This window comes from Nyctereutes procyonoides, unplaced genomic scaffold (assembly GCF_905146905.1).
Source record: "Nyctereutes procyonoides isolate TBG_1078 unplaced genomic scaffold, NYPRO_anot_genome, whole genome shotgun sequence".
Classification (NCBI taxonomy): Eukaryota; Metazoa; Chordata; class Mammalia; order Carnivora; family Canidae; genus Nyctereutes; species Nyctereutes procyonoides.
The window spans coordinates 12,351,356-12,378,922 of NW_026575145.1; the positions used below are offsets into that span (position 1 = coordinate 12,351,356).

General features: G+C 39.1%; 1 protein-coding gene across 2 annotated transcripts in view; it reads right to left on the minus strand.

Moving 5' to 3' along the window:
- The window catches only part of PRORP (protein only RNase P catalytic subunit), a 121,757-nt gene continuing 94,190 nt past the window's right edge, over window positions 1-27,567 (minus strand). Inside the window, exons 6-8 of one of the 2 annotated variants that reach the window (XM_055309135.1) lie at window positions 4,170-4,318; window positions 1,841-2,036; window positions 1-339 (exon numbers count right to left, since the gene is read on the minus strand). In XM_055309135.1, coding sequence (XP_055165110.1) covers window positions 208-339; window positions 1,841-2,036; window positions 4,170-4,318 — 477 coding nt within the window. In that variant the 3' untranslated portion in view covers window positions 1-207. The remainder of the gene's footprint in view (window positions 340-1,840; window positions 2,037-4,169; window positions 4,319-27,567) is intronic. The other variant, XM_055309136.1, reaches the window with a different exon arrangement.

The following is a 27,567-nucleotide window of genomic DNA, read 5'->3' on the forward strand; positions in this document are numbered from 1 at the left end:
CTCCGAAAACAAATGCAACTTGTTATGAAAAGATATTATATTTTATTTAATTAAAAAAATCAATTTGTTGACATGCAAACCAACTGGACCAAATAGGACAAACTGGATCACACAGGAGCAATACTCTAAACAAGCATTGACTGAAGAGCTCTGATGCCAACCAGAAGGGCCCCCAACACAAGTTTGGCATGGGGCAGAGTAGAGTCCTTATGTCTTTCGGTGAAGACAAAGCCATTTGGTTGGCACTTCATAGGAATATCTTTCCACCGTGTCGTCATCATATGGTATGTGCCATGAGTCTCCCGTTGTTTGCACCACTGTGTCATAACTGGGAATATTCTGTTGAATTAAAAAGGGAACCAAACATTGAGAACACTAAGGGGTTACCTGGCCATTTCCCTTTCTTTTCTGACAACTTCTCAGTTTGCTTCAGGAGTATTCTCTTTGACTTAATGAATTTTCAAAGAGCAGCTAGCTCTGTGAAGATAAACCCTAGTATTAGGGGTTCCTTTTTGGGGGGGAGGGTTCATTTTCAAGGTTAAATGCTCTCTATAGGAACATCACATTTATAGGCTATAGTATCCCTTTTCTTGCCTTTATCAGTGAGACAAAAATTTCATATATATACAAAAGTAGAGAAATAGTAAAATGAACTCCCAGCCACCCCCTCAGCTTCAACCATTATCAATTTTGGCTAATTTTGTTTCATCCATACCACCCCTCAAGATTATTGTGAAACAAATCTCAGACATTATATTACTTCTTCTGTAATATTCAGTATGTACCCTTAAAAGATAAGGGTCTATTTTGTGAATATAAGTTCAATACTATTATTACACTTAAGAGTTAATAATTCCTTATCATGTCTTACTGTTCATATTCTCCAATTGTTACATGTGCATGCATATATTTTACAGTTGATTTCTTTGAATAGGCATTGAAATTAGGTTGTTACATCATGACTGAATTATCTCTTAATTTTAATTAGACCTTTACTTCTCATCTCTATTTTTCTTGTAATTTTTTGTTGTTGAGAAAACCAAGTCAGTTGTTCTGTATCATTTCCCAAAGTCTTGATTTTTCATACAGACTTGTTTTGTATGTTTTTTGACCATTGGGCCATATTTACTATTGGCTAATGTATTTTTCTATAATAACTCTCCTTTGGATTTTCTCCCTTTGCTTTCACACAAGAGACGTTCCTTGTATTTGTAGGAATATAAACTAGAATCAAAGGAAAACTCAGTTGAGTCTGTGCTGCTGAAGTGGATTAACAGGAAAAAGGAATTCCTTAGCAGAGGTATTCATGGACCAGAAGGGATAAGGAATTTCCAGCTATTGCAAATAAATAGGAAAATTAAAAAATATGTATGAGGAGTTATAATTGGTAACATAATTGAAGTCACAACTGATGACATCTCAGATCTTTTCTTTTTTTTTTTTTAATTTTTATTTATTTATGATAGTCACACACAGAGAGAGAGAGGCAGAGACACAGGCAGAGGGAGAAGCAGGCTCCATGCACCGGAAGCCCGACGTGGGATTCGATCCCGAGTCTCCAGGATCACGCCCCGGGCCAAAGGCAGGCGCCAAACCGCTGCGCCACCCAGGGATCCCCTCAGATGTTTTCAATGTATCAATTAATGTGGGGCTGGTCTATGAAAATTTTTGCCCTGGCTGACTTTCTGTTTCCAGGAACTGGCTAATTCCAAACACCAAACTGCAGCTGAGAAAAATAAAGCATTCAGAACCTTCAACTAATTGCAACATTCTTTTACTATGCCACATTTTTATTATATACTGGATTCTGTTGACATTAAGTAGAGAACAAATAACATACCTGAAATATTATTTTTGATCCTGGAAGCCTATTAAGAATTGCTAGCTGATGTCCCCGCTGCCACTTAAAGAAGAGGTGCTGGGTCTTGGCATTGTGTAGACAGGCCTTGTGGTCCCGCATCAGATCTTTTGTGATAAACTTGCAGTGGTTCCCCGAGTGCAGCGTGGCATAGAGAAGGAATGGATCGTCCTCTGAGCTGACCCAGGCATAAGAAAGAATACAATCAAACATAACCCCAAGGAAGCAGAGTATAGAATTCTTTACCATGCTTTTTACTTCTTATTTACTTTCTTTAGAGGTGCTCCGCATTCTTTTCTTTTCTTTCCCTTTTTTTTTTTTTTAAAGATTTTATTTACTTACTTAAGAGACAGAAAGAGAGAGAACACCAGCTGGGGGAGGGGCAAAAGGAGAAGAAGCAGCAGACTCCCCACTGAGCAGGGAGCCCAATGCAGGAATTGATCCCAGGACCCTAAAATCATGACCCGAGCTGAAGGCAGACGTTTAACTGACTGAGCCACCCAGGCACCCTGATGCTCTGCATTCTTAACTGACATGATTTCAGTGATGCTTATAAACTAACCACCTCCAAGTCTTTTGCTAGTTGACAGCACTATCTAGAACACAGATGGAAAGCTAAAGGGAAGGGAATGCAAATATTCACATTGGCTCAATTGGGCTCTTCCACTAAAATGGAGAATTCTAAATTATCCTCTCTTCTCATTCAAAAGTTGGTCTCTGTGTGCCCCAGATGCTGTTCCTATTTGCCTTATCCACCACAGAGCACACCCCCCCCCCCCACCGCTTTCCTCACTCAAACTAAAAAAAATGTTCATAATAGTAACAGGGCAGGATGACACTTGCTTGCAAGTTACCAAAAATAATGGGCTGCCCTCAAAGCTAAAATTGGTATCTCAAAGCAGCTTCTGGGAAGTCACCCAGATCAGCACCCGAAGGCATCTCCTGCTTTGAGAAGAGTCAGTGACTCAGAGTCTCCAATGGACCCTCAACTTCGGCACTTACCACTGGAGTACTGTGTGCTGTAAGAACAGTAGTAGCTGCCTTGACTCAGAGATTAGGACTTCAGCATGTGATAGGTCTTTTGCCTTGATCCAAATGACCCAAAGTAGGACCATTTAGTGTTTATTTTATACTAAACTATTTGGAATGAAATGATAAATGACTGGAATCTGTCTGCCTTAAAAATCTCCAGGAAAGGGGATCCCTGGGTGGCTCAGCGGTTTAGCGCCTGCCTTTGGCCCAGGGCGTGATCCTGGGGTCCCGGGATCGAGTCCCACGTCGGGCTCCTGGTGTGGAGCCTGCTTCTCCCTCCTCCTGTGTCTCTGCCTCTCTCTCTCTCTCTGTGTGTCTATCATAAATAAATAAATAAATAAATAAATAAATAAATAAATAAATCAATCAATCTTTAAAAAAAATCTCCAGGAAAAAGAGAGAGGGAAAGAAAAAAAGAAAAAAACACAGGGGATTAAATGGAACAAGATTAGAAAAATGATGGTAATTTTTGGAGCTGGGTGACAGTTACATGGGGATTCACTATACTATTCTCTGTAATGTATGTCTGAAAAGATTTCTTTGGCACGTTGGTGGAAAACAGAATTAATGTTAAAACTTAAGTATTCAAATCTGAAGCCATAAAAGGTCACTTTAATGGACACAATAAGTACAAGTCTCAAACCAAGTATGAGACCAATTTCCAACAGGCTTTTTCGTTTTATTGCTGCATTTATCCAATTCTTCTACCTAAGAAATATAATAGTGATGATGAGAGCACTACATATATACTTTCTATGTACTTGGTGCCCTGATACATATAAAACTGTGGCAGGGCACCAAATACATAGAAAGCATATGTGCTATTCCTGACCACCAAATCCTACCCCCTCCCTTATCCTTTTTTACCTATTTACTCTGCTTTATTGTCTTTAGCCTTGATCACTGCCTAGAATTACATTACTTTTTAATTTGTTTACCTGTTTAAATCCCATGAAGGCAGGGACTTGGTGAATTGTTGTTTTCCAAGAACACAGAAGGTTTTCATCTTTATATAATATTTGCTTAATGATTTATGTAGGACCTAAATGGCATGCATTCTGTGTACTCATCTCACTTCTGACTTTATCTTCATCTTATTTCTCCTTTCTCCTGATTTCATCTATTTAAATTTATCCTGTGTAGGAAATATATTTTTATAAGCTGCCTCAAATCTTTTTTTGGATTCATTACACATGTACTTTAAAAATGGTGAATATAGGTAACTAACAAGCAGATGACTTGGGCCTAGTGTAATTCACCTAGAACTTTCAGTACTTACAGGTTGTCAGCAAAAAAGCAGCTGGCTTGTTTTTGCACCATTTTCATCTCATCCTTTCTCCACCTGGAGTGCTGTGTTAGCATGTGCTTTCGGCCCAGGACCAGCAGTTCCAGATTCTGCTTGGCTAGTTGAGAGACCACATCCAAGAGCTAAAAAACACAAAACCAGTGCCCAAGAAGGCCAAAGGAAGAATCTCAAGTAAGTGGAGTGATTCTTCCAGCTAGTAGACTCAATGGTAAAATACTCTTTCCTGGTAAGGGGTGAGAAAACATTCCTTAAAATAATTTTCCATCTTTGTAAGCCTGAAGAAAATGCTTCCTTATTACAAATTAAAGTCTAACTAATACCTGCCTACTGGTCAGGCTACTTTTCACTGGGTCTAGGGAGGGGTTCTCTAAGCCCAGACAAGATGAGTTGTTTTTAATGTCTATTTCACAGAGCACACTGGGATAGATATAGGAAGGTTCAAGGATGGATGTTAGTCCCCAACCTGTTTCAACCAAAACAGCTCAGCTTTTATATACTTACATATCAGTACTCTGCATAAGTTTCCATTTGAATAAAGGGTTCTACTTCTTTTTTTTTTTTAATTTGTATATGGCTAGTCTATAAAGCGTCTTTTCAGCCAACTTTTCTGTGTCATGATTTTGTTAAGACTGCTACCTTTCACTGAAATCCTTTTTTCCACTCAAAGCTCTGTCAGTTTCTATTCTCTAGTCTCCTTTTCAGTGAATTTACTCCCATTTTCTCTACTTCCCACTCATCTTGTGTGCACATGACCACTTCTCAAAAGTCTGGATTTTTAGCAAATCTGGTACTTTGGTAAGCTTGCCTACATTCAACCTTTCATAAGAAGTCTATAGATTACTTTTATTTACAATGTACTAAACTAAGTTATCAATGGATAGTACTAAAAAAAGAAGTTAATGAAAAATTATAAATTATTATACAATATCAGAAATATAAACGTTCTTTATAATAATTGCTGAGCCTATGAAAATCATGAGTTAAAAGTCACTGAAGAAATTAATTTTCTTGAGTCATGGTTGGAAAGGGCACCGATTTTAATCTAGCTTCTCTTCACTCATAATTTCTTCCCCTGTAGATTTTTAGAATATTATTTAAAATTCCTTAATCAATAAAACTTCATTCGTTTATTTGGTCAGTTGTCAAATATAGTTTTAGCACTGTTATGTATAATATCTATGCAGACTCTCTAACAATTTAAGAATAAATTTAGCAAGGGCCAAATTTTTAGTATTACTGCTTAATGCTTTGGATTTACATTGTCCATCCTACTCCATTACTAATCTTATTTTAGGAAATTGCAGATGGTTTTATTATCTCTAATTAGTAGTTCTAGAATTAAGACAGAATGGACACAGCTTGCCCACTGAATGTGTGCTAAAACTTAAGCAGAAAAGTATACCAAGACCAGTCAGTGTAAAGCCTCTAAACCCAAAGCTTAAAACTAGTCAAATATAATTCTTTCCTTCAAAGCTAGGGATAGTGGCTTCTGTGTTCATTCAATAGTTATTTCCCAGGTTTCTCTAATTATAAGGCACATGGTAGGTATCTCAACCTACAAAATTTTAAGAGACTTGGTCTCTGGGGTACCTGGGTGGCTCAGTGGGTTAAGCGGGCTCCCTGCTTCTCCCTTTCCCCCTCTGCCTACCCTCTTCTCTTTTTCTCTCCTATAAATAAAATCTCTCTCTCTTTAAAATCTTACCACCCAAAGACTGTTAACATGTATTTAACAGTGGTTTTGTTCCGTACATTTTTATATAATCTTATAAGCTTATAAGCCATCATTTAATTTAATTTTTAAGATTTTATTTATTTATTCATGAGAGACACAGAGAGAGAGGCAGAGACACAGGCAGAGGGAGAAGCAGGCTCCATGCAGGGAGCCCAATGTGGGACTCGATCCCAGGTCTCCAGGATCACACCCTGGGGCTGAAGGCAGTGCTAAACCACTGAGCCACCCAGGAAGCCCTGCCATCATTTTATTTATTTATTTTTTTAAGCCATCATTTTAAAAGTTAAGGCTAGCAATCAAAAACAAACATCTACACTATAAGAAAGTTTGGCTCATTGATCCAAATACCTCAAAAGATACTCAGAGGTGCATCTCCTTCAGAAAATACTTGTAACATTCTTTTCTTCCTTTTTCTATCTACTTACTTTATTATGTATTTTTAAAGATTTTATTTATTCGAGAGAGGGAAAGCATGAGCAGGGGGGAGGGACAAGCAGACTCCCTGCTGAGCACAAGGCAGGACCCAATGCATGGCTCAATCCCAGGACACTGAGATCATGACCTGAGCCCAAGTCAGACACTTAACTGCTTAGCAGATGGAGCCACCCAGGCACCTCTATAACGGTCCTTTCCTAAAGCTATGTTGAAATTACAGATTATTTTCAGTGAGCCCAATTACAAAATAGCAACTGGATTCTTGAAGATAAATTACAATTACTTTTAAAATTTTCCATATGAATTCCTACCGAGTTAAAAGATGCCCCCCCAATCAAACAAAAACATTTTTTGATATTGATTGCTTAAATTTCCACGCAACTGGGAAGACATGGCTTAAAGAAAAATACAACTGAGTCTTCAGAGCTATACTCTGGTTTAGATAAATGGCCTTAAGTTTACTAATATCATGTTAAAAACGGGCCCAGAGAACTGGAAAGGATTAGCTTGAACTGCTCTGGGGCACCATCTTGTGGCTTAGAGGTGTTGACTAGCAGCAGCTCTCTGAAACAATGCAAAGCAGAATAAAAGACACAGGAAAGAAGGAAGAGTATACAGAAAAAAGCACTGGCCTGAAACTATTGACAGTCTAGCTATGAGTCAACTTCCTTTGAGGTAAATTCCAAGGCTGGATCCAGTGGGCTAGGTCAGAGTCATAGGTATACTCAGAACAGTAAAGAAAAAGAAAATTTACATTAATTCTATATTAGAACAAAAATAAAAATGGGAGGGATTTCCACTTCTGGGAAGATGGAAGTAAATCTACATTTTCCTATCTCTGCCACTAAGTACAACTAAAAACCCCAGATATTATACAAAACAAACCCAGAGAGACTTTGAAAGTTTGATGTTTCCAAAAATCAAACACGTTTAAGATATAAACTACAGTATAGGGACACCTGGCTGGCTCAGTCAGTGGAACATGAGACTCTTGATCTTGAGGTTTTAAGTTTAAGCTCCATGTTGGTTGTGGATATTGCTTTAAAAAATATGGCATAAAATGAAATTTATGCCTATTTTCCAAATAAAGAAAAAAATCAGAAATTAAGAAAAAGATCATGAAAGGTAAAGAGAAAAAACCAGACTGGCTAGAGTACTGGGGGCATGAAGAATATCATGGCAGTGAGTTCCCTAGATTTCCTTTTTGCCTCATATATCCTAGACTTGGAGCCAGAAACCCCAAAATGCCGATGGGTACAGACAAAAAGAGCCCACCAAAGGTCTATTTTCTCTAGCCAAAGGACCAGGAAAGAGACCATCTGGCAAGATAGAAAACTTGTACAATGATGACACCAGTAGATTGTGATATTGTGTGTGTGTGTGTGTATTTACACATACATAGGAAGGCAAGAAAAATTAAACAAAAACACAAAATAGAGATGATAAAAAACAAAAAATAAAATGGCACACATAAATCCTAACAGTTCAATAATAACATGAAATATAAAGGGTTTTTAATACCCCTATTAAAAGAAGCTGGCAGAGTGCATTAAAAAACATAATCCAGGGATCCCTGGGTGGCGCAGCGGTTTGGCACCTGCCTTTGGCCCAGGGCGCGATCCTGGAGACCCAGGATCGAATCCCACGTCGGGCTCCTGGTGCATGGAGCCTGCTTCTCCCTCTGCCTGTGTCTCTGCGCCTCTCTCTCTCTCTGTGACTATCATAAATAAATAAAAAATTAAAAAAAAAAATTAAAAAAAAAAAAACATAATCCAACTACATACTATCTAAAAGAAACTCATTTCAAATATAAAAATAGAGGCTGGTGTTAAGTTAAAGGGTAGAATAAGTTAAATCATGCAAACTATTCCTCAAAGAAAAGCCAGAGTGGCCACATTAATATTAAATAAAGTAGAAGTCAGAGCAAAGAAAATTACTACTAGACATGCAGACAGACATTATGTGATAAAAGGATCAATGTACCAAGAAGACATAGCAATTCTAAATGTGTGTGCACGAAACAACAGAGCTGCAAAATATGTGAAGCAAAAGCTGACAGAATGTAAAGCTGAAATAGGCAAATCTATAGTTATAGTTGGAGGCTTCAATACTCCTTTCTCAACAACTGGGAGAAGACCTAGACAGAAAATCAGCAAGTATATGGAAGAGCTCAACAACACCATCCATATTCATGGACTGGAAGACTCAAAATAGTAAAGAGGTCAATTCTTTCCAAATCCACATGTGGGTTTTAATGTAATTCCTACCAAAATCCCAGCAAGATTTTTTGATGGCTATAGACAGGATTATTATAAACTTATATGGTAAGGCAAAAAAAGAACAGCTAAAACAATTTTGAAAAAAAAAAGTGGGAAGAAGCAGTTTACCTCATCTTAAGCCTTATTATAGAGCTAAAGTAATTTAAATTCTGTGATACCGGTAGAGGGGTAGGCATATAGATCAACAGAACAATAGATGAGCCAGAAATAGACCCACACAAATATGCCAAGTACTGCTGAAACAATTGGACATCAATAAGTAAAAAATAAGTAAAAAATAAACCTCTATTTAAATCTCATACCTTATATAAAAAACTAAATCAAAATAGACCATGGACTTAAATGTAAAACAAACTATAAAGTTAGAAAAAAAAAACTGAGGAGAAAAATCTTCATGATAGAGAGCTACACAGAGTTCTCAGACTTGACATCTAAGACCGTATGCAGAAAACGAAACATTGATAAATTGGACTTCATCAGAATTAACACTGTTTCCTTTATGAAAGGTCCTGTTAAAAAGATGAAAAAGACAAGTTATAGATTGGGAGAAAATACTTGCAACTACATATTCAACAAAGAAGTGGTATCTAGAACGCTCTTGCACTGTTGGTGGGAATGTGAACTGGTGCAGCCACTCTGGAAAACTGTGTGGAGGTTCCTCAAAGAGTTAAAAATAGACCTGCCCTACAACCCAGCAATTGCACTGCTGAGATTTACCCCAAAGACACAGATGCAGTGAAATGGCAGGACACCTGCACCCCAATGTTTATAACAGCAATGTCCACAATAGCCAAACTGTGGGAGGAGCCTCGGTGCCCATCGACAGACAAATGGATAAAGAAGATGTGGTTTATGTATACAATGGAATATTACTAAGCCATCAGAAAGGACGAATACCCACCATTTGCTTCGACGTGGATAGAACTGGAGGGTATTATGCTGAGTGTAGTAAGTCAATCAGAGAAACACAAACATTATATGGTTTCATTCATTCGGGGAATATAAAAAATAGTGAAAGGGATTAAAGGGGAAAGGAGAGAAAATGAGTGGGAAATATCAGAGAGGGTGACAGAACATGAGAGACTCCTAACTCTGGAAAACGAACAAGGGGTGGTGAAAAGGGAGGTGGGTGGGGGGGTTGGTGACTGGGTGATGGGCACTGAGGGGGGCACTGGACAGGATGAGCACTGGGTGTTATACTGTATGTTGGCAAATCAAACTCCAATAAAAATATACAAAAAAAGAGAAGTGGTATCTAGAACATATAAAGACCTCTCAAAACTCAAAACAGTTAAAAAATGTGCAAACAATCCAAATAAAACTTGAACAAAGTCCTTTTGGGGCACGTTTGGCTCAGTTGGTAGGACATGCGACTCTTGATCTTGGGATCAAGCCCCAAGCTGGGGGTAGAGTTTACTTAAAAATAAAACAAAACAAACCCCAAAGACCTTTCACCAAAGACATGGATGATATACAAGTATATGAAAAGATATCCTACATTATTAGCCATCAGGGAAATGCAAATTATAACTCAATGAGGTATCACCACACACCTATCAGAATGCCTAAAATAAAAAACAGTAATAACACCAAATGTTGGTGAGGATACGGAAAAACTGAATTACTCATATACCACTGGTAGGAATGTAAAATGGTACAGTCACTCTAGAAACGGTTTGGTAGATTCTTGTAAAACTAAACATGCAACTACTAATGTGACCAAGTTATTGTGTTTATGGACATTTATCCCAGAGAAATGAAGACTTAGGTTCACACAGACACTTCTACACATGTTTAACTACTTATGTTTATTCTTAATAGCCAATATCTGGAAATAGTCCAGAGGTCCTTTAATAGGTGAATAGTTAAACAAACTGGTACATCTAGATCATGGAATATTAATCGACATTAAAAAGGAACAAAGTATTGATACTGCAACAACCTGGATTGATCTCCACAGAATTATGTTGTGTGAAAAAAGCCAAACAGAAAGGGTTATGTACTTGCGATTCCACTTATATAACATTTCTGAAATGAGAAAATCCTAAAAATTGAGAACAGATTAGTGGCAACTGGAGGCTAAATTGGAGGTGAGGTCAGGCAGGAAGTAGGTGTGGCTATAACAGGGCAACAGGAGGGATCCTTGTGTTGATGGAAATTTCTCTATCTTGACTCTATCAAGGTCAATATCCTGATTGTGATAAGACAGTTTGGCAAGATACTACCATTGGAGGAGAGTGGGTAAAAGATACATGGGATCCCTGTGCATTATGTCTTATATCTGCATATGAATCTACGATGACCTCAAAATAAAAAGTAAACAAAAAAGCCAAAACAAAACAAAAAACAAAACCTCTAAGCCAAACAAACTGGAGGTTCTAAGGACAAAGGGGTCTGTGACAAATATCCAATGCATGCTGGATGGTTAATATAAGATATAAAAGGCAATCTTCTCCTGAGACTATAAGCAGGAAATCGGTTTCGATGAGAAAGATGAAGAATTTTCTTGAGCTCAAGGCAGTCCTGACCATAAAAGCCACAATCCACTCTGGACTGTTTTTATTTATTTATTTATTTATTTATTTATTTATTTATTTATTTATTTATTTATTATTTTTTAAAGATTTTGTTTATTCATGAAAGAGAGAGAGAGAGAGAGAGAGAGAGAGAGAGAGAGAGGCAGATATATAGGCAGAGGGAGAAGCAAGCTCCATGCAGGAAGCCCGATGTGGGACTTGATCCTGGGACTCCGGGATCATGCCCTGAGTCAAAGGCAGATGCTCAACCGCTGAGCCACCCAGGCATCCCCACTCTGGACTGTTTTTACTTGGGAAACCATGAATGGGTAGGAACAGTTCTGGGCTTATGTAAGGAGTCTAGAATCTGAGCCACATAGTGGAACACACTAAATAGTTTGGCTCCTTTTAAGAGAATATCTAAAATTCCAAATTGATTCTGGAACTTCTTTGGGTACCTAAAGGTTAACTGCCCCTTCCTCACCCCCTACTGCTCCTTAATATGTTTAAAGGATAATTTTCCAAAAACCAGAAGAGTAAGAACAGATTTCAGACTAATATTTGATGCAAACATTTTCTGGTTTAGGCTTCCATTCTAATTTGCTTTATCTCCTGCAGGAACAGATAAAAGGTTTTTGTTTTGTTTGTTTTTACTTGTAAGTAACACACTTATTTTTTTTAAAAGATTTTTTATTTTTATTTATTCATGAGAGACAGAGAGAGAGAGAGAGAGAGAGAGAGAGAGAGAGGCAGAGACACAGGCAGAGGGAGAAGCAGGCTCCATGCAGGGAGCCCGATGTGGGACTTGATCCCCGGTCTCCAGGATCACACCCTGGGCTGAAGGCGGCGCTAAGCCACTGAGCCACCTGGGCTGCCCAACACACTTATTTTTGGCATAAAAATGCTGAAAGCTAGTTCCTGAGCTTAGGGTAAAAATACATTTGGCATGGCTACATGTGTTAGAAATAACTGCGTAGGGATACTCAGGCAGTAGAAAAGCTGCCCAGGAGGTGGTAGAGGCCAATGAGAGCAAGAGCTTTTCTGAGTAATCCTAAACAGCAAGTGTAACTTCCTTTCCCTATTCTTAACTTGTTACCCCACTGCCTGCAGTCTCTGGCACTTCCTGGGTTGTGTGGACTGTAGATCTTCAAAAGCCCTTAAGCCTTTGGGATCTGATGTCTATAGAAATTAGTTTCATGCCAGTTCTTCAGCAGGATACCTATAATTAGTATACCCTATATTAAAATACTCATTATCAGATACAGTCTGGAAAAAGTTTTGGAAGCAACCCAAATGTCTAACAACAGCTGGACAACAAAATGTGTAAAGGCATACAGCAGAATATTATTCAGCCTTAAAAAGGAATAACATTCTGATACATGCTACAACATGGATAAACCTAGAAGACATTTATGTTAACATTATGTTAAGGCATTAAACCAGACACAAAAGAACCAATATTGTATGATTCCACTTATATGATGTACCTAGAGTAGTCAAATTCATAGAGAAAGAAAATATAATAATTGCAAGGGGTAGGGGTGGGAGGAATGAGGAGATATTATTTAATGGATACAGAATTTCAGTTTGGGAAGGTGAAAAGGTTCTAGAGATGAATGGTGATGACAGCTGTACAACAATGTGAAGTATTTAATGCCATTGAACTTAAAAGCAGTTAAAACAGTGGGTTATATGTAACTGATGAATTATTAACTTCTACTCCTGAAACTAATATTATACTATTTGTTAACTGGAATTTAAATAAAAACTAGAAACTACAAAAAATGGTTAAAATAAATTTTACATTATGTATATTTCAATAAAACAATTAGTTTTATTATTGAAATCTAAAAATATAAACAAAAGTAGGTAAAACAGCATAATGAACTGCTGTGTGCCTGTCATCAGCTTCAATAATTATCACCTGATGGCCAATCCAATTTCATCTATATCCCCTCCCAGATTATTCTCCCTCTCACATTATCTTGAAACAAATCCAACATCAGATCATTTCTTCTGTACATATGTCAGTACGTACATCTAGACATAAGGAATCTTTAAAAAAAAAGCACAACGCTATTATCAGATCTAAAAATTTAACACTTCCTTAATATGAAATATACAGTGTTCCTTGAGTCATGGTTTTTTTAAACAGTTTTCAAAAAAATCAGGATCTAAAAAAGCTTCATATATTGCAATTGCTTGATTGCAGTTAAAGAAACATAGCTGTTTGTCTTACAGAATTTCCCACACTTAAATTTTGCTGACTGCATCCCCATATAACATACTCTCCAGTTGTCTGTTTTTCTTATAAATTGGTAGCTGCATCTAAACACTTGATCAGATTCAAGGATTTCTTGGATGTGCACTTATGTATGTATACGTGCATGTGTACATGTGTATACTCAAAACCGTGGCTCTGATAAGGTGAAAACTCCATTCATCAAGTATTAATGAGCACTTCTCTTGTCAGTCAGTAAGGAGAGGTTCCTGGAGATATAGATATAAAGATACAGTTATCCCTAACCTCCAGGTATTTGCGGTCAAATGATTATAATTTAATAACTGCTGAGAGGGAGCACAAAGGATGGGCACTTAAATCAAACTGGAGGTGGGGAGGGTGGTCATGAAAGCCTCCACTGAGGAAGCAAACACCTGAAGTTTCAGATGAATTATCCAGGCAAGGAATGGGAGTTTCCAAGGACAAGGAGTAGCATGTTGAAGGTGGAAGCTCTCTATTAAGTACACTGAATTCGAGAAACTGCAAGCTGTCAAATGTGTTTCAAGCCAAAGTGTGGGATGACAGTGATGAATGCCAGAAATGAGGCTGGAAATGAATGTAGAGGTCAGATCACAAAGGTCCTTGTGTAAGCTGTGATATGGAATCTTTCCCCACCTCAAAGCAATGGGGGGGAAAACAAAGGATTGAAAACAGGAGCATGACATGACTACCAATTTAGAGACCAAAGTTGTAAACTGCAAGAAAGCTAGACAAGGAGATCAAGTAGGGGGCTTCTGTGGTAATCCAAGTAAGAGATGACACCTGGTAGTAAAGATGGAGAGAAGAGAGCCCTCTGAGAGTCAGGAGAAAAGCAGAACTGATCGGGCTTAATCATTGATCACATGTGGGATATGAAGAGAGGGAAAATCCAGGAAGACTGGGACAACTGGACAAATGATGCTACCAAGACAAGATCTATGAAAAGAAAAGCTCATGATATCCCCAGGTGGGAGATTTCCAATGGGCAGCCAGTTTTGTGACTCCACTATTTAGCAGAGGAGTGTGGGCCAGAGATAAAGATTTGGAGTCATCAGGGAGTAGATGAGGTATCACAGGAAGGATACAGACTTAGAAAGGAATAAAGCTGTGGATGAAACACGAGGAATACTACTTTTTGAAGACAAGAATAAGAAAAGAATTTAATATAAACTTGGGGAATGGCCAGAGATGAAAGCAAAACCAAGAGACAGAAGTCTCTCAGAAAGACTATAAAAGCATTTCTAGAAGAAAGGAGAGGTTAAGTATCAGTGCTTAGAGACACCAAAGTGCGGCCTGCAACTTGGAGGAGTCACTTTGACAACACCATGGTGACAAGAGTGAGATTTCAGTCAGTTTCCTAAACTACATATGGTTACAGTTTGCTTTATCTAGAGAGACTGTGTCTTACGAGCACAGCTCTATTTTGCTCACCAAAGATATCAATCAATTCCGCTTTTTTGTTTCAGAAACTGTGTCGTATGTCCTCTTCAAAACTTCCAACCTCCAGAAGCTTCGTTATGAAGGGAGTAGGTGGTTGATTTTTTTTTTTTAAAGATGGAAGAAACCTGACAGTATTCATATTCTGATCAGATAAAGTGGCACGGTAGAGGCTGAAGGTACAGGCATAGAGGGGATGATTGCTGGAACTGGTTTTGGGAGAAAGCAGCAAAAGACTCTAGAGAAGAGGTGGGAGAGAGAACTCTAGCACAGAGGTGGATTTGAGCAGAGATAAACTGGTTTGACTGTGGTGTGTGTGTGTGGTGTGTTATGTCGAAACAAGAGGTGGCTCCTCTTAACAGCTTCTATTTTCTGTGTGAGTCATTGGCAAAGGGGTGGTGGTGGCGAGGAGCTGGAGGCTCAAGGGCAGAGGCAGGGTGGAGATGCAGCTGGTGTACGGCTGGAAGTGGGAGCCGGTTGTAGACGCACAGAGCAAACCAATCAGTGTAAAAACCCAGAAGACGGTGGAAGCCAGGAGTGCCTAGAGGCAGCAGCGGTCTGCACAGTAGGGAGATTTTCAGCACTCAGCGTCCTGGCTGAGTAAGAAGGCCAGTGTGAGTAATGATCATTCCTTGTTCCACACTAACATTTGGTCAAAAGGCACTTTCAGGTGGAACCATAATCAAAACATCACTCATCTATTATCACTCTCCCTATTTCCTACTGAAGATACTATTCCATATTTAGATCAATATAGGATCTGTGGTTTGGATCTAAGTCAGGATCCAGGTCTTTGTCAGGAATTCCAAATTCCTATTTTATTTATTTGCTCAGATTGCTTTATGTTTTAAATGTGAAATAAGGTACCCTCCCTCTTTCTTCTTTCCTCTCCCCGACTATCCTTAACAGTATTATGAACATTTATCTGTCAAGTCATCAACAAAAATGTAAAATGACATCACAGCCACATACAATTCCTATATGAAAAGCTCATTGGAGAAAGTATCTCAAAACCATGTGGCTTTCAGGGCATGCTCTCTCTCTCTCCCCTTTCTAATGACTTCTGGAACCAACCAATTGGTAAGGTGGCCCTGGGAGGCTGCAGGTTAGTGTTGAAGTATGTTCTTTTCCTCAACCTACCTCTCTACCTTCTTCGGTCCAATCTCTCTCCTTTTAATGCATCAGTTGGGGAACAGTGAGGAGAAGCTGTATTTACTTATCTTAGCCTTATCTCTGGGCAGTTCCTTCCCCAATTCTATTCAGCTAGTCAGAGCCCACAGTACCCAGTGAATAAGGCATCCTGTGTCATTCTCTGGCAGCTTCTGATGCTGGTATTCGAGGTGTGAAATGGGAAGGCCAAAGATTCCTACATTTAGCTGTGGACAATTTTCTTTAAAGGACCTGATGCAGAAGAGGAGCTTGATTAAAGTAGAAATTGTTCTCTCTGAAAACGGTCAGTAGCTATTATAGGTACAAACAGTGATCAGATGGGGTGTTTGAGGAACAAGGCATTGTACTTGAGTGGTCTAAGTTTTTGGAGGCCTCATTTTTCTCAGATGAAACCATGTAAATAGTGCTCACACTGAGGAAGATGTGAAGTGATTTTGTCCTTGACCTGTCTCCTCTTTATACATATACACAGCTATTAAGTTCAGCACCTGAGCTGCAAAAGGAAAGCAGGTTAATTTTAAATAGAATGTTGAGGAGTGCCTGGATGGCTCAATATCTTAAGGCTCAAGTCATGATCTTAGGGTCCTGGGATTGAACCCTGCGTTGGGCTCCCTGTTCAGTGGGTAGTCTTCTCCTTCTCTCTCTACCCCTCCTCCCAACTCATGCCCGCTCTCTCTCTCTCTCTCTCAAATAAACAAATAAAATCTTTTAAAAAGAGAATGTTGATGTTAAAGAGATTATTTTCCATTATTTCTAAGTGGAGAGACTTAAAATTCCATAAGAAACAGAAATTCTTAAAATAATCACAAACTGCTTACATCTGGCTTCAACATAAAAGAATACCAATTTCTAAGATCAGTTACATAGTTTTTTTTTTTTGGACACTAAAGCCAGGAAATACACATCTACTTTTTATGCTATTGCTTCACTCAAGACAACCTCATGGTAACTCCAGGCTTGAACTAGGATGGATGGGAGGTAGAGGGTTCCTATTTGAATTTGGCTGGGTTTTAGGATACAATGGGTTTATGTTAAAGGCAGACAAGAGAAAGCAAGAAAAGTGAATAAAGATTCTTTGGATCCTTTTCTTTCATGTGCATTAATTAATTTTGACAATTATTTCCCATGTTCCCAAGAGAACATGAAGTAACTTTAGAGATATAATGATTGATGAACTCTATAGAGACAATGTTCTCAGACTCAGAAGACTACACAGTGTTATAAATTGACACACTGTGCTCTCCACAAAGTTTGCAGCAGAAAAAAACAAGGCAAGTCATAACTTACACTAGAGCAATGGAGTTTTCTACTTGTTTCTGTGTTCCTACTAGCTGTGGGTAAGCTCATACCCAGTTTCATTCTCTTCTTTGTCTTTGTAACTCTCATTATTCTCTCAAGCTAAGTATGGGGAAGAGAATTCCTGCCCCAGAGACAGTCCTCAGGTGACTGCTAGATTCAGTATTTTTCTGTGCATCTCTGAAAATGCCACCAAGGAAGGAGTGCAGGAAACCCATCAAAGTTGTGGCTCAAGGCTTCTCATCATGTTTTCATTTGCCAACTACTTACTGGTGTGGTCTTAGCCTTAGTTCTACCTAGAATAGCTGTTGCTGCTTACACAGAATGAGAGAGAGAGAGAGAGAGAGAGAGAGAGAGAGAGATCCTTCTTTACTTAAAGAAGATTAATGACATTTTATTGCTAGAACTGTTCAGGAACCAAATACCACATATGACACAGATTAACATTTGATGAAAATGAATTGGAAGAAGATGAAAAAAGGAAATGTTTTAGAGAAGCAGCAGAAGCTGGGGTGAGGAGGGGGAGGGAAACTTCACTGGGTGGTACTCAAGAAGTGGAAGCTTCAAAAGCCTGGTAGTGGAGTTCCAGGGAGGAGACGCTGAGACTGAAGCAGAGTCCTGCTCCTATCCTTGGGACCATGTACTCTGAACACCGAAGATTTAAAAATCTGATGACTGACTGACTCTATAAAGCTCTTTAAGTCTCTTGGAAGAAAGCAGATACATAAGATACTATCAACTTTATTATGATGTCGTAAATGATCCCACTGGTTTACATTAGACTCACCATGTCCTATATCCTGCTTTCGTCAGTCTTTGGTATTTTGGGGAGATTTCAATGATCTCATGTTGTCTTTAGTCAATGAAACAGTCTACGGAGGAAGAGAAATGCCCTTCCTGACTTGGGAACATCCTGTCAAGTGTGGGATGTTTTTCCTGCGTACCATGTCTCTCCAATGCCATTAGCACCCACACAGTTGTCCAGCCTTTTAGAGAATGATTAAAATTGGCCAAGATGGATTTCCCCAGCTAGCTGACAATCAGCACTGTCTAGAAGACAGAAGATTGGCTCCTGACTCATAGTATGACTTTTCTCCAAACATTTACATGCATTCTTTGGTCTTTTTAATTTCTCTACATTTGTTTTTCCTTTATCACTGTGAGGTAAAAAAGGACAGTATTTTGAAGATTGAAAACTAATTTCAGGAAGATTAAATTAACTTACTCTGATGCATTTTAATTTCCATTTTCAAAAATTTATTAAAAATTTCCACCAGGGTTCCAGTTCATGTACAGGGAGTAATCTGCTCACACTGGGAAAGTATGTAAATACTTTCAGGATCATAGACACTCTTTAATGACTAGAAAAGAAAGAATAAGATGAGGGGGCTGTGGAGGCTTGAAAATTTGTGTAGCCTTTCCATGGCCGCACTGATTCATATAGCTTCTGTTTTAGTACGAGCTACATACAACTGTACACTTTGGCTATTGATTTTGTTTTCTGGAGTAATCCTGTCAGTTCAAAATATACAAAAGACCTAAGAATATAAAAAGACCCCTTGTATAGATGCTTCATGTCAGTTATACACTTCTGCAGTAAGAGAGGCTTATATAGTAAATGAAACTGAACATAAAAGAAACTAAACATAAAAGGCATAAAAGAGACTTTTCCAATTTATACCTAGTATTTGATAGTATAGTAATTAAAGCAACAAGCTTTGATGTCAGGCTACCTGGATTCAAATTCTGGTTCCACTATGTCAGAACTGTGTGACTTTGGGAAGTTTACATTTCCTCCTTGGGCCTCTGTTTCATCATTGGTAGAATGGAGATACAAACTGGATTATTATGAGGATTAACGTAGCTACAAAGTATATGGAAAAGAACTGAATAATACTAGATATTATTAGACAGTACAGGCTAGATTAGTACATTTAGACCTCTCAAACCTCACTGTATCCATCCACCACCACCCCATCTCCCCAAAAAAAACTAAACAGGAAAGAGAATCAAAACCGAAAAAAAAAATGGGGCAGCCCGGGTGGCTCAGTGGTTTACCGCTGCCTTCAGTCCAGGGCGTGATCCTGGAGACCCAGGATCGAGTCCCACGTCAGGCTCTCTGCATGGAGCCTGCTTCTCCCTCTGCCTATGTCTCTGCCTCTCTCTCTCTCTCTCTGCGTCTCTCATGAATAAATAAATAAAATCTTAAAAAAAAACTGATAAAAAAAAAGAAAGAGAGATTCTTTTGGTATCATCACAGACTTGGGTGATTTTTATGTTAATCTCTCTGTCAGCACTTGTTAAGAGCAGAACATAAGCTTTCAGGTTAAGAAGACAAAAGGAACACATGCATCTGATATTAATCCCACTTGAAATCCCAGTAAAACTGTAATATACAACCTTCTAAAATGACCAACCCACAAGAACTTGGAGAACAAGAGAGGAGATAACAGCAATAAAATTTGGAAGGTGGAAAGAGATGGACAGGTGGCAACTAACCTTGCAGATCCAACAAAGTCAAACTTAAAGAGGGATAAGCTAAGAACCAATCTAATTTCTCCAGAACTAAAAGCAAAGGTGGCAGGCTAAATGGAAGTATATGTTCTAACTCAGGAGAACTGGTAAAAGCTGTTAAAGCAGCATCTTAAACAGATTCTTAAATTTTCCCTCTCACCCCACATCCATATTGCTTCTGCTGAGGTGGGGATAGGAAGTCTGAAGGTTCATTACGTGGATGTGGTAAATCAAAGGATCTCTGGCGTAACAAGCACATTTGACAGCGTGCGTACCATACTGAAAATAAGGATTATGTGAATATATGCATATCGAAATTAGAACCTAGAGAAACTCAGACCTGTTTCCTTACTTGCTCTCAGAAACACTGGCAGTAGTAAGGCCTTTACCCTGCAGTTAAGAGACTGGAAACTCTCCTTTGGGGATCTGACCAGGGCAAAGGAAAAAAAAACCCCTAGAGATACTGATTGGGAATTCCCCAACAAATGGCTGACCCAGATCACCCTACCGTGAAGTCAACAGTCAATAACCCCACCTACACACTTAGAGCTTGTAATCATTGTTAGATTATGTTTAATCATAAGCAGATAGCAAAGAATTATCACAGGGTGGAGAGCCTGTGAAATGGAAGAGTCTAAAACAAATAAGGAAAACCAACAAACAAAAAAGACTATAAAGGGAGAAGGCAAAACCCCTACAAAAACCTATCATTAGGGACACCTGGGTGGCTCAGTGGTTGAGCGTCTGCCTTCCGCTCGGGGCATGATCCTGGGGTCCTCGGATCAAGTCCCACATCAGGCTCCCTGCAAGGAGCCTGATTCTCTCTCTGCCTGTGTCTCTGCCTCTCTCTCTGTGTGTCTCTCATGAATAAATTAACAAAATGTTAAAAAAAAAACACATCATTATAATCTATGAGATAATGGGGCACTTGGGTGGTTCAGTTGGTTGAACCTCTGACTCTTAATCTCAGGGTCATGAGATCAGGCCCCTGTGGGGCTCCCTTTAAGCAGGGAGTCTGCTTGAGATGCTTTCTCTCTGCCTCTCTCCCTGCACATGTATGTGCACATTCTGTCTCTCTCAAAATAAATCTTTTTTTTTAATTTTTATTTAATTATGATAGTCACACAGAGAGAGAGAGAGGCAGAGACATAGGCAGAGGGAGAAGCAGGCTCCATGCACCGGGAGCCCGACGTGGGATTCGATCCCAGGTCTCCAGGATCGCGCCCTGGGCCAAAGGCAGGCGCTAAACCGCTGCGCCACCCAGGGATCCCTCAAAATAAATCTTAAAAAAAAAATTCCATGAGACAATATATTCACTAGGCTTTTTTTTCTAAAGGAAGAAAATAAAGAAGGGCTCTTAGGAATTAAAACATGGCTGCTACCATGAATTAAAAAAATATATATATATATCAACAGAGGGTAGAACACTGAGAAGACTTCCTAGAAAAGGAGAAAAGACGTAAAAAGTAAGAAATTTGGAGGACCAGCCTGGGAGAGCTAACACCTGGATAAGGGGGGGGGGGAGGTGGGGAGAGAGAGAGAGAGAGAGAGAGAGAGAAAGAGGAAGAGAGAGAGAGGAGAAGGGAGGGAGGAAGGTAGGAGGGAACAAACAGGGAAAACAGAGAGAAGGAGTCACCAGAAAATAAAAGAACATTTCCCAAAACAGAAAGATAGTGAGTTTTTAGAATGAAATAGTCCATTGCATACCCAACTCAATGGATGGCAAAACAGACCATATCAAGTCATACTACTATAAAAGCTTAGAATACTGGAGATAAAAAAGATAATTCTAAAAGCTTCCAGAAAGAAAAAAACAGATCATACAGAAAAGATCAGGCATCAGAATGTCTTCAGATTTCTACTCTTCCCATAAGCAGCCTGAGATGATCTCTGAAAATGGTTTGCTACTTACATGACTCAGAAAACCCTACAAAATCATGCAAATCAAGAGGTTCAATCTTCATGTTTCCTTTAAGAACACATGTGAAATTGCCAGGCCATCAAGAGGATGCATATCTGAAAAGCCACCAAGTATCTGAAGAATGTCACTTTGCAGAAGCAATGTGTACCATTCTGTCGCTACAATGGTGGAGTTGGTAGGTGTGTCTAGGCCAAACAGTGGAGCTGGATATAGATAGGGTCGGTGGCCCAAAAAGAGTGCTGAATTTCTGCTGCACATTCTTAAAAATGCAGAGGGTAATGCTGAACTTAAGGGTCTAGATGTAGGTTCTCTGTCTCTGTGTCATTGAGCACATCCAGGTGAACAAAACCCCCAACATGCGGTGTAGAATTTACAGGGTTCACGGGCAGATTCACCCATATGTGAGCTCTCCCTGCCATACTGAGATCATCCTCACTGAAAAAGAGCAGACTGTCCCTAAGCCAGAAGAGGATGTTACACAGAAGAAAAAGATATCCCAGAGGAAACAAAAACTTATGGCCCAGGAGTAAATTCTGCATAAAATAAATGCAAAAAAAGTTTAAAAAGAAGTTTTCAGATTTCCAACACTGGAAACAAAGCAATGTTATTTCTAACCTAGAGATCTATTTTCAGCCACTCTTCATATATAAGAATAATACAAAGACATTTTTAGACATGAAAGCGCTCCAAAATTTTACCTCCCAGGCATCCTTCCTTAAGAAGCTCCTGGAGAATGTTTTCCACTAAAGACACTAGCCCAAGAAAGAGGAAGACAGGAAACAGATCTAATATAGGAGAGAGGCAGTGGGAAGTGGAGGAGGATGATGAAGAGAGATTCCAGGATAATGGCTGTGTATCAGATTCGGAGGGCAAACAATCCAGATTGGAAAGTGACTCAAGCGAGAGCCACACTGGGACAGTCATCACCACGATCCCCACTGCCATCGCATCATCATTTTTATTTAAGCATAGAATGCCTGCATGAGCTTATACTGTCTTAACCATAGTCTGGAGTTACTATACTCCCACTCCATGCCCTGCTGCAGTGAAGACTTGCATTTTACTGAAAATGCAAGAAGCTTTTGCTTTGATCTACTGCTAAAATCTGGAGGAAAGCCACGCGAGTTTAGAGGTAGTAAACAGCAGCCTGTTATGTTTGACCATATTTCTGTCAAATGCTGTGTAACTGATCCAAACTACAACTCTGCCAGATGCCCTCACTGAGGTAAAACCTCTGTTTCCTAATGCTTGTGCATAACCTTGAGCCTTTACTTCCCCAGAAAGGGCTCTTACAAGCTCAGAGAAGCCATGAACCAAAGATTCTGTTCACCTTCTCTGGGGACTTGTCATCTAATAGTGGCAATACTGCTCTTTCCTTACACAGCTAGGGTTGAACTTGCTATTCAGTTTTTCAAACCTAAATAGAGAAAAGCAAGGAAATTATTTACACCATACTCAGGCTGTGGGCATGGGGGAAGAAGAGGTTAGTAGGAGGAAGAAAAATAAGGGCACACAGACAGCGGCTTAATTTGACTGGTAGGCACAGGAGAGTTAGTTTTATCATTATTGTGTACACTATATATCTACGCTTAAAGTGTTCTTTATGATATGTTACACACACATGCACACAAAGGCTTTGTAATATGAATCATATGAAGGTCTTCATATTCTATCATTTTTGAGGTACAAAAGAGCAACCTCAAATGTTTAAACCTAACAGTTCAGGGGGCGCCCGGATGGCTCAGTTGGGTGAGTGTCTGACTCTTGGTTTTGGCTCCAGTCATGATCTTGTGGTCCTGGGATCAAGCTCTGAGTGGGGCTCCGGTTTAGTATGGAGTCTGCTTGAGATTCTTAATCCCTCCCCTCTGCCCCTCCCTGCTCACGTACAATCTCTTTTTTTCTCAAATATATACATACAATCTTAAACAACAACAACTAGCAGTTCAGGGTCAGCAATGTACCTGCACCCTTGAGGCAAGTCAACAGCCTGAGTCTCCCCATTTGCAAAATGCAGAGTGAAAAATAAAACAACAGAGAATTTCTTTGATGTAATGAACTCTTGCATCTGCATAACTCTCATACTGTATGTGCCTAATACAATAATTCTCATCCTCTAAAAAGTTAAAATGCAAAGCTAATGGGGAAATTCCTTTGTTTCCCAGAGAAAAGATCCAGCAAATGTTATATTCACAGAGCTACAGTTCAATATAAGGTAACAACGAGAACTTAGGAACAGTTTTTAGAAATCCCCAAACTCTCATATTTCCCTCACTTCTGCTTTTCTTAGCAGAAATGGGGGCACAGAAACTGGAAATGACAGGAAGTAATAATGGGGATGTGATTTGAGGGAGAGGTGTGAGAGGAGGAATTAGATATTAAATGAGACAAGTGTGCTCATTATTCTCTCATCAAGGCAGAGATATGGGTGGACTGAGTTGGTTCTTGATAGAAGACCTATCTGAGGCTCTTTTTCCAAGATATAGGTTAAAAATTCATGTAAACTAAAAGAAGAATCTTCTACTTTCCTCCCTTTAGCTATAATTTATTGAGCAATTCTGACAGGTCAGAAGCACTTTAAATGTCTTTATATACATCATCATTTCATCCTCATAGATGTCCTATGATTTTGGCACCATTATTACTATCCTATTCCTAATGCCCTTTTACAAATGAGGTAACTGATGCTCCGTAAGGTTAAAGAAATAGTTCAAGGTCACAGGCCAGTAAACAGCAGAGCCAGGTTTGAAACCTATGTTAATTCTAACCTCAAACCCATTCTCTTAATCAGTAACCCTCTTATAATAATACCTCTCTATTCTAACTCCTTTCTTTTCAAAATGTTCCCTTCCTAATCCTGTCCCTTATTCTGTAGCTAACTGTGAAAATGATTTTTCCAGTACCATCTATTGCTCCCTCCTTCCTAAGTTGTGGGAAATCCCTAGCTACTTTTGTTTGGAAGCCTAACACTGTATTTCTTACACTGGAGTATACACAAACAGTACTTGGCAATATACTGGGGCTACCCTGAAGCCCAGAGGACAAATAGGCATATCCTCCTGGACTGACAATTTTACTTTAGGTTTGTTTGTTTGTTTAGGATTTCCTTGTTTTTTATTTGAAAACAGAGATGTATCTTCAAAAGCAAGATCTATACTAAATTTTTCTTTAAGGATTTTTAAATTGATTTATTTGGGAGAGAGAGCGAGAGCAAGAGAGAGCACAGGTGGGGAAAGGGCAGATGAGGGAGAGGGAGAAGCAGACTCCCCGCTGAGCAGGGACCCTGACACAGGGCTCCATCCCAGGACCCCGGGATCATGACCTGAGCCAAAGGCAGACACTTAATTGACAGAGTCACCCAGGGGCCCCTACACCATCTTTTAAGACAAAACAAATAAGACTCCAAAGATATTTTCTACTTGTCATATATTCCAACCCCTGTGGGTATAGGAGCTCTTTCTTCTTTGCAAGCAGTGTGAGGACTGAGCACTGGATTGTAAAATAAGTCAGCTAAGAACAGCACTTTGCCCAGCCCAGGAACAAAGTTATAACATGGAACATGACCCTAATCTGACTGTTGAAATACACTTACAAAACTTTGTACTCAGTGACATTATTTTTGTAAAAAATAATTATGTGTGTATGTGTAAAAACAGTCTTGAAAGACACACTCTTAACTCTTATCAGTGGTTTCCTCTGGGAAGCAGGACTGAGAGAATATTCAAGTTCCATCATTTGATATTATTTGACTTTTTTTCCCCCAGTCAACATGTATTCTACCTTTATAAAATAGGATGAAAAACATCTAAAGGTTAAAAAAAACAGCAACAAGAAGGTGGGGGAAATGGATGAAGGTTGTCAAAAGGTATAAAGTTGCAGTTTATAAGGTAAATAAGTTCTGGGGATGTAAGGTCCAGCATGGTGACCACAGTTAACAATACTGTATTATATATCTGAAAGTTGCTAGAAGAGTAGATCTTAAAAGTTCTCATCACAAGAAAAAAATTATATCTATGTAAAGTGATGGAAATGTTCACTAAACTTAGTGTGGTAAGCATTTCCCTTGTGTACATATCAAATATAGGGATCCCTGGGTGGCGCGGCGGTTTGGCGCCTGCCTTTGGCCCAGGGCGCGATCCTGGAGACCCAGGATCGAATCCCACGTCGGGCTCCCGGTGCATGGAGCCTGCTTCTCCTTCTGTCTGTGTCTCTGCCTCTCTCTCTCTCTCTCTCTCTCTGTGACTATCACAAATAAATAAATTAATTAATCAAAAAAACAAATATATAAACATATGAACATGTATATATATAAAATCATTATGCTGTACACCTCAAACTTACACAATGTTCTATGTTAATTATATCTCAATAAACCTGAAGGGAAAAACAGTAATAATAGCACACAAAGTAATCCCAAAAACTAAAGATAAAAAAGGATTCCTAGGGATCTTCCAAGTCAATAGCCCTCTGAATGATTGAGCCTGAAAGTCAGCAGATTTCAGAGTAGGTCCTACCTGAATTTATTTAATTCAATTGAACAAATATGGCGTCCACTCTCACAGGCACTACTTGAGGTGCTGGGATATTTGAATTTTTATGTATCAATAAAATTCACTTCTTTTCTTCCAAGAGTTCACTCCATAGCAGGGAGACAGACATGTAAACAAATCACTGTAATATATATGATTTTAATGCAACATAACTAATACAAAAGCTTACCAAATGAATGTAACTTGTGCTCCAGGTACTGTCCTAAGCACAGATGGACATAAGGATGAGTAAGACATGGCCCCGACCCTCCAGGAGCTCAGAGCTCAGTGGGAGTAAATAAAGGTTTGGTAGAATCTCTACAAGGGAGGGAGAAAAGAGAGGCCTCTGGAAAGTTGTTAAAGGTTAAAATGCAACTCCCCAGTAAGATGGGGGAGATATGGGGGCGAGCATTCTACATTAAAGAATTGGAAATGTAAAGGCACAGATGAATGAAACAGCATGATGTGTTTAGGGCAAGACAGAAATTTGAGGACTGCTGGAGCGTATAGTGCAGGGCAGGGGGAAGGAGGTGCTGAGAAGGTGAGAGGCTGAAAGGGACACAGAAGTCAAACAATCAAGACTGTGCACTGCCCAGTACCTTGGGTTTATGTGATGACAAGCCTCTGAAGAGCTATAGTAGCAGAGCAGTGACACTTTCAGATGTTCATTTCAGAAAGAGCATTCTCACTGAGCTTCAGAATGTAGGGAGGTCCGTTACTAGACTTTGACAGCAGTGAGAGATGAAGAGTCTAACTAACATAGGACAAAGTAAACAAGAGAAGTACTGGCCTTGTGAAATAGAACATAAGCCACAAATAAAAGTTTGGTAGCAACATTAAAAAACAAAAATAAACACATGAAATAAATATTAGTAATATATTTTACTTAACCCACTATACCAAAAATATTATTTCAATATGAAATTAATGTAAAAATCACTATAGTGTCTATCCCTTTTTTATACTAAATCTTAAAAATCTGGTGTGTATTTCACACTTTACAGCAATTCTCAATATGGTCAGCCACATTGCAAGTGGTCAACAGCCCCACTGGCTCATGGCTACCATATTAGTACAGGACTGGAATGGTTCATTTAGGAGGTGATATTGGCAGGATTTGTTAACTTAGTGGACAATAAAAAGGTAGAAAAACCTGGAATTGCTGGCTTAGGTAACTGGATGGAGAGTGGTACTGGCAAACCAAATAGAGGATACAGAAAGAAGACTAGGTCTGAGAGGGGAAAGGACAGAAAGTTTGGTTTTAGAGTGTTAACAAAGCAATGAA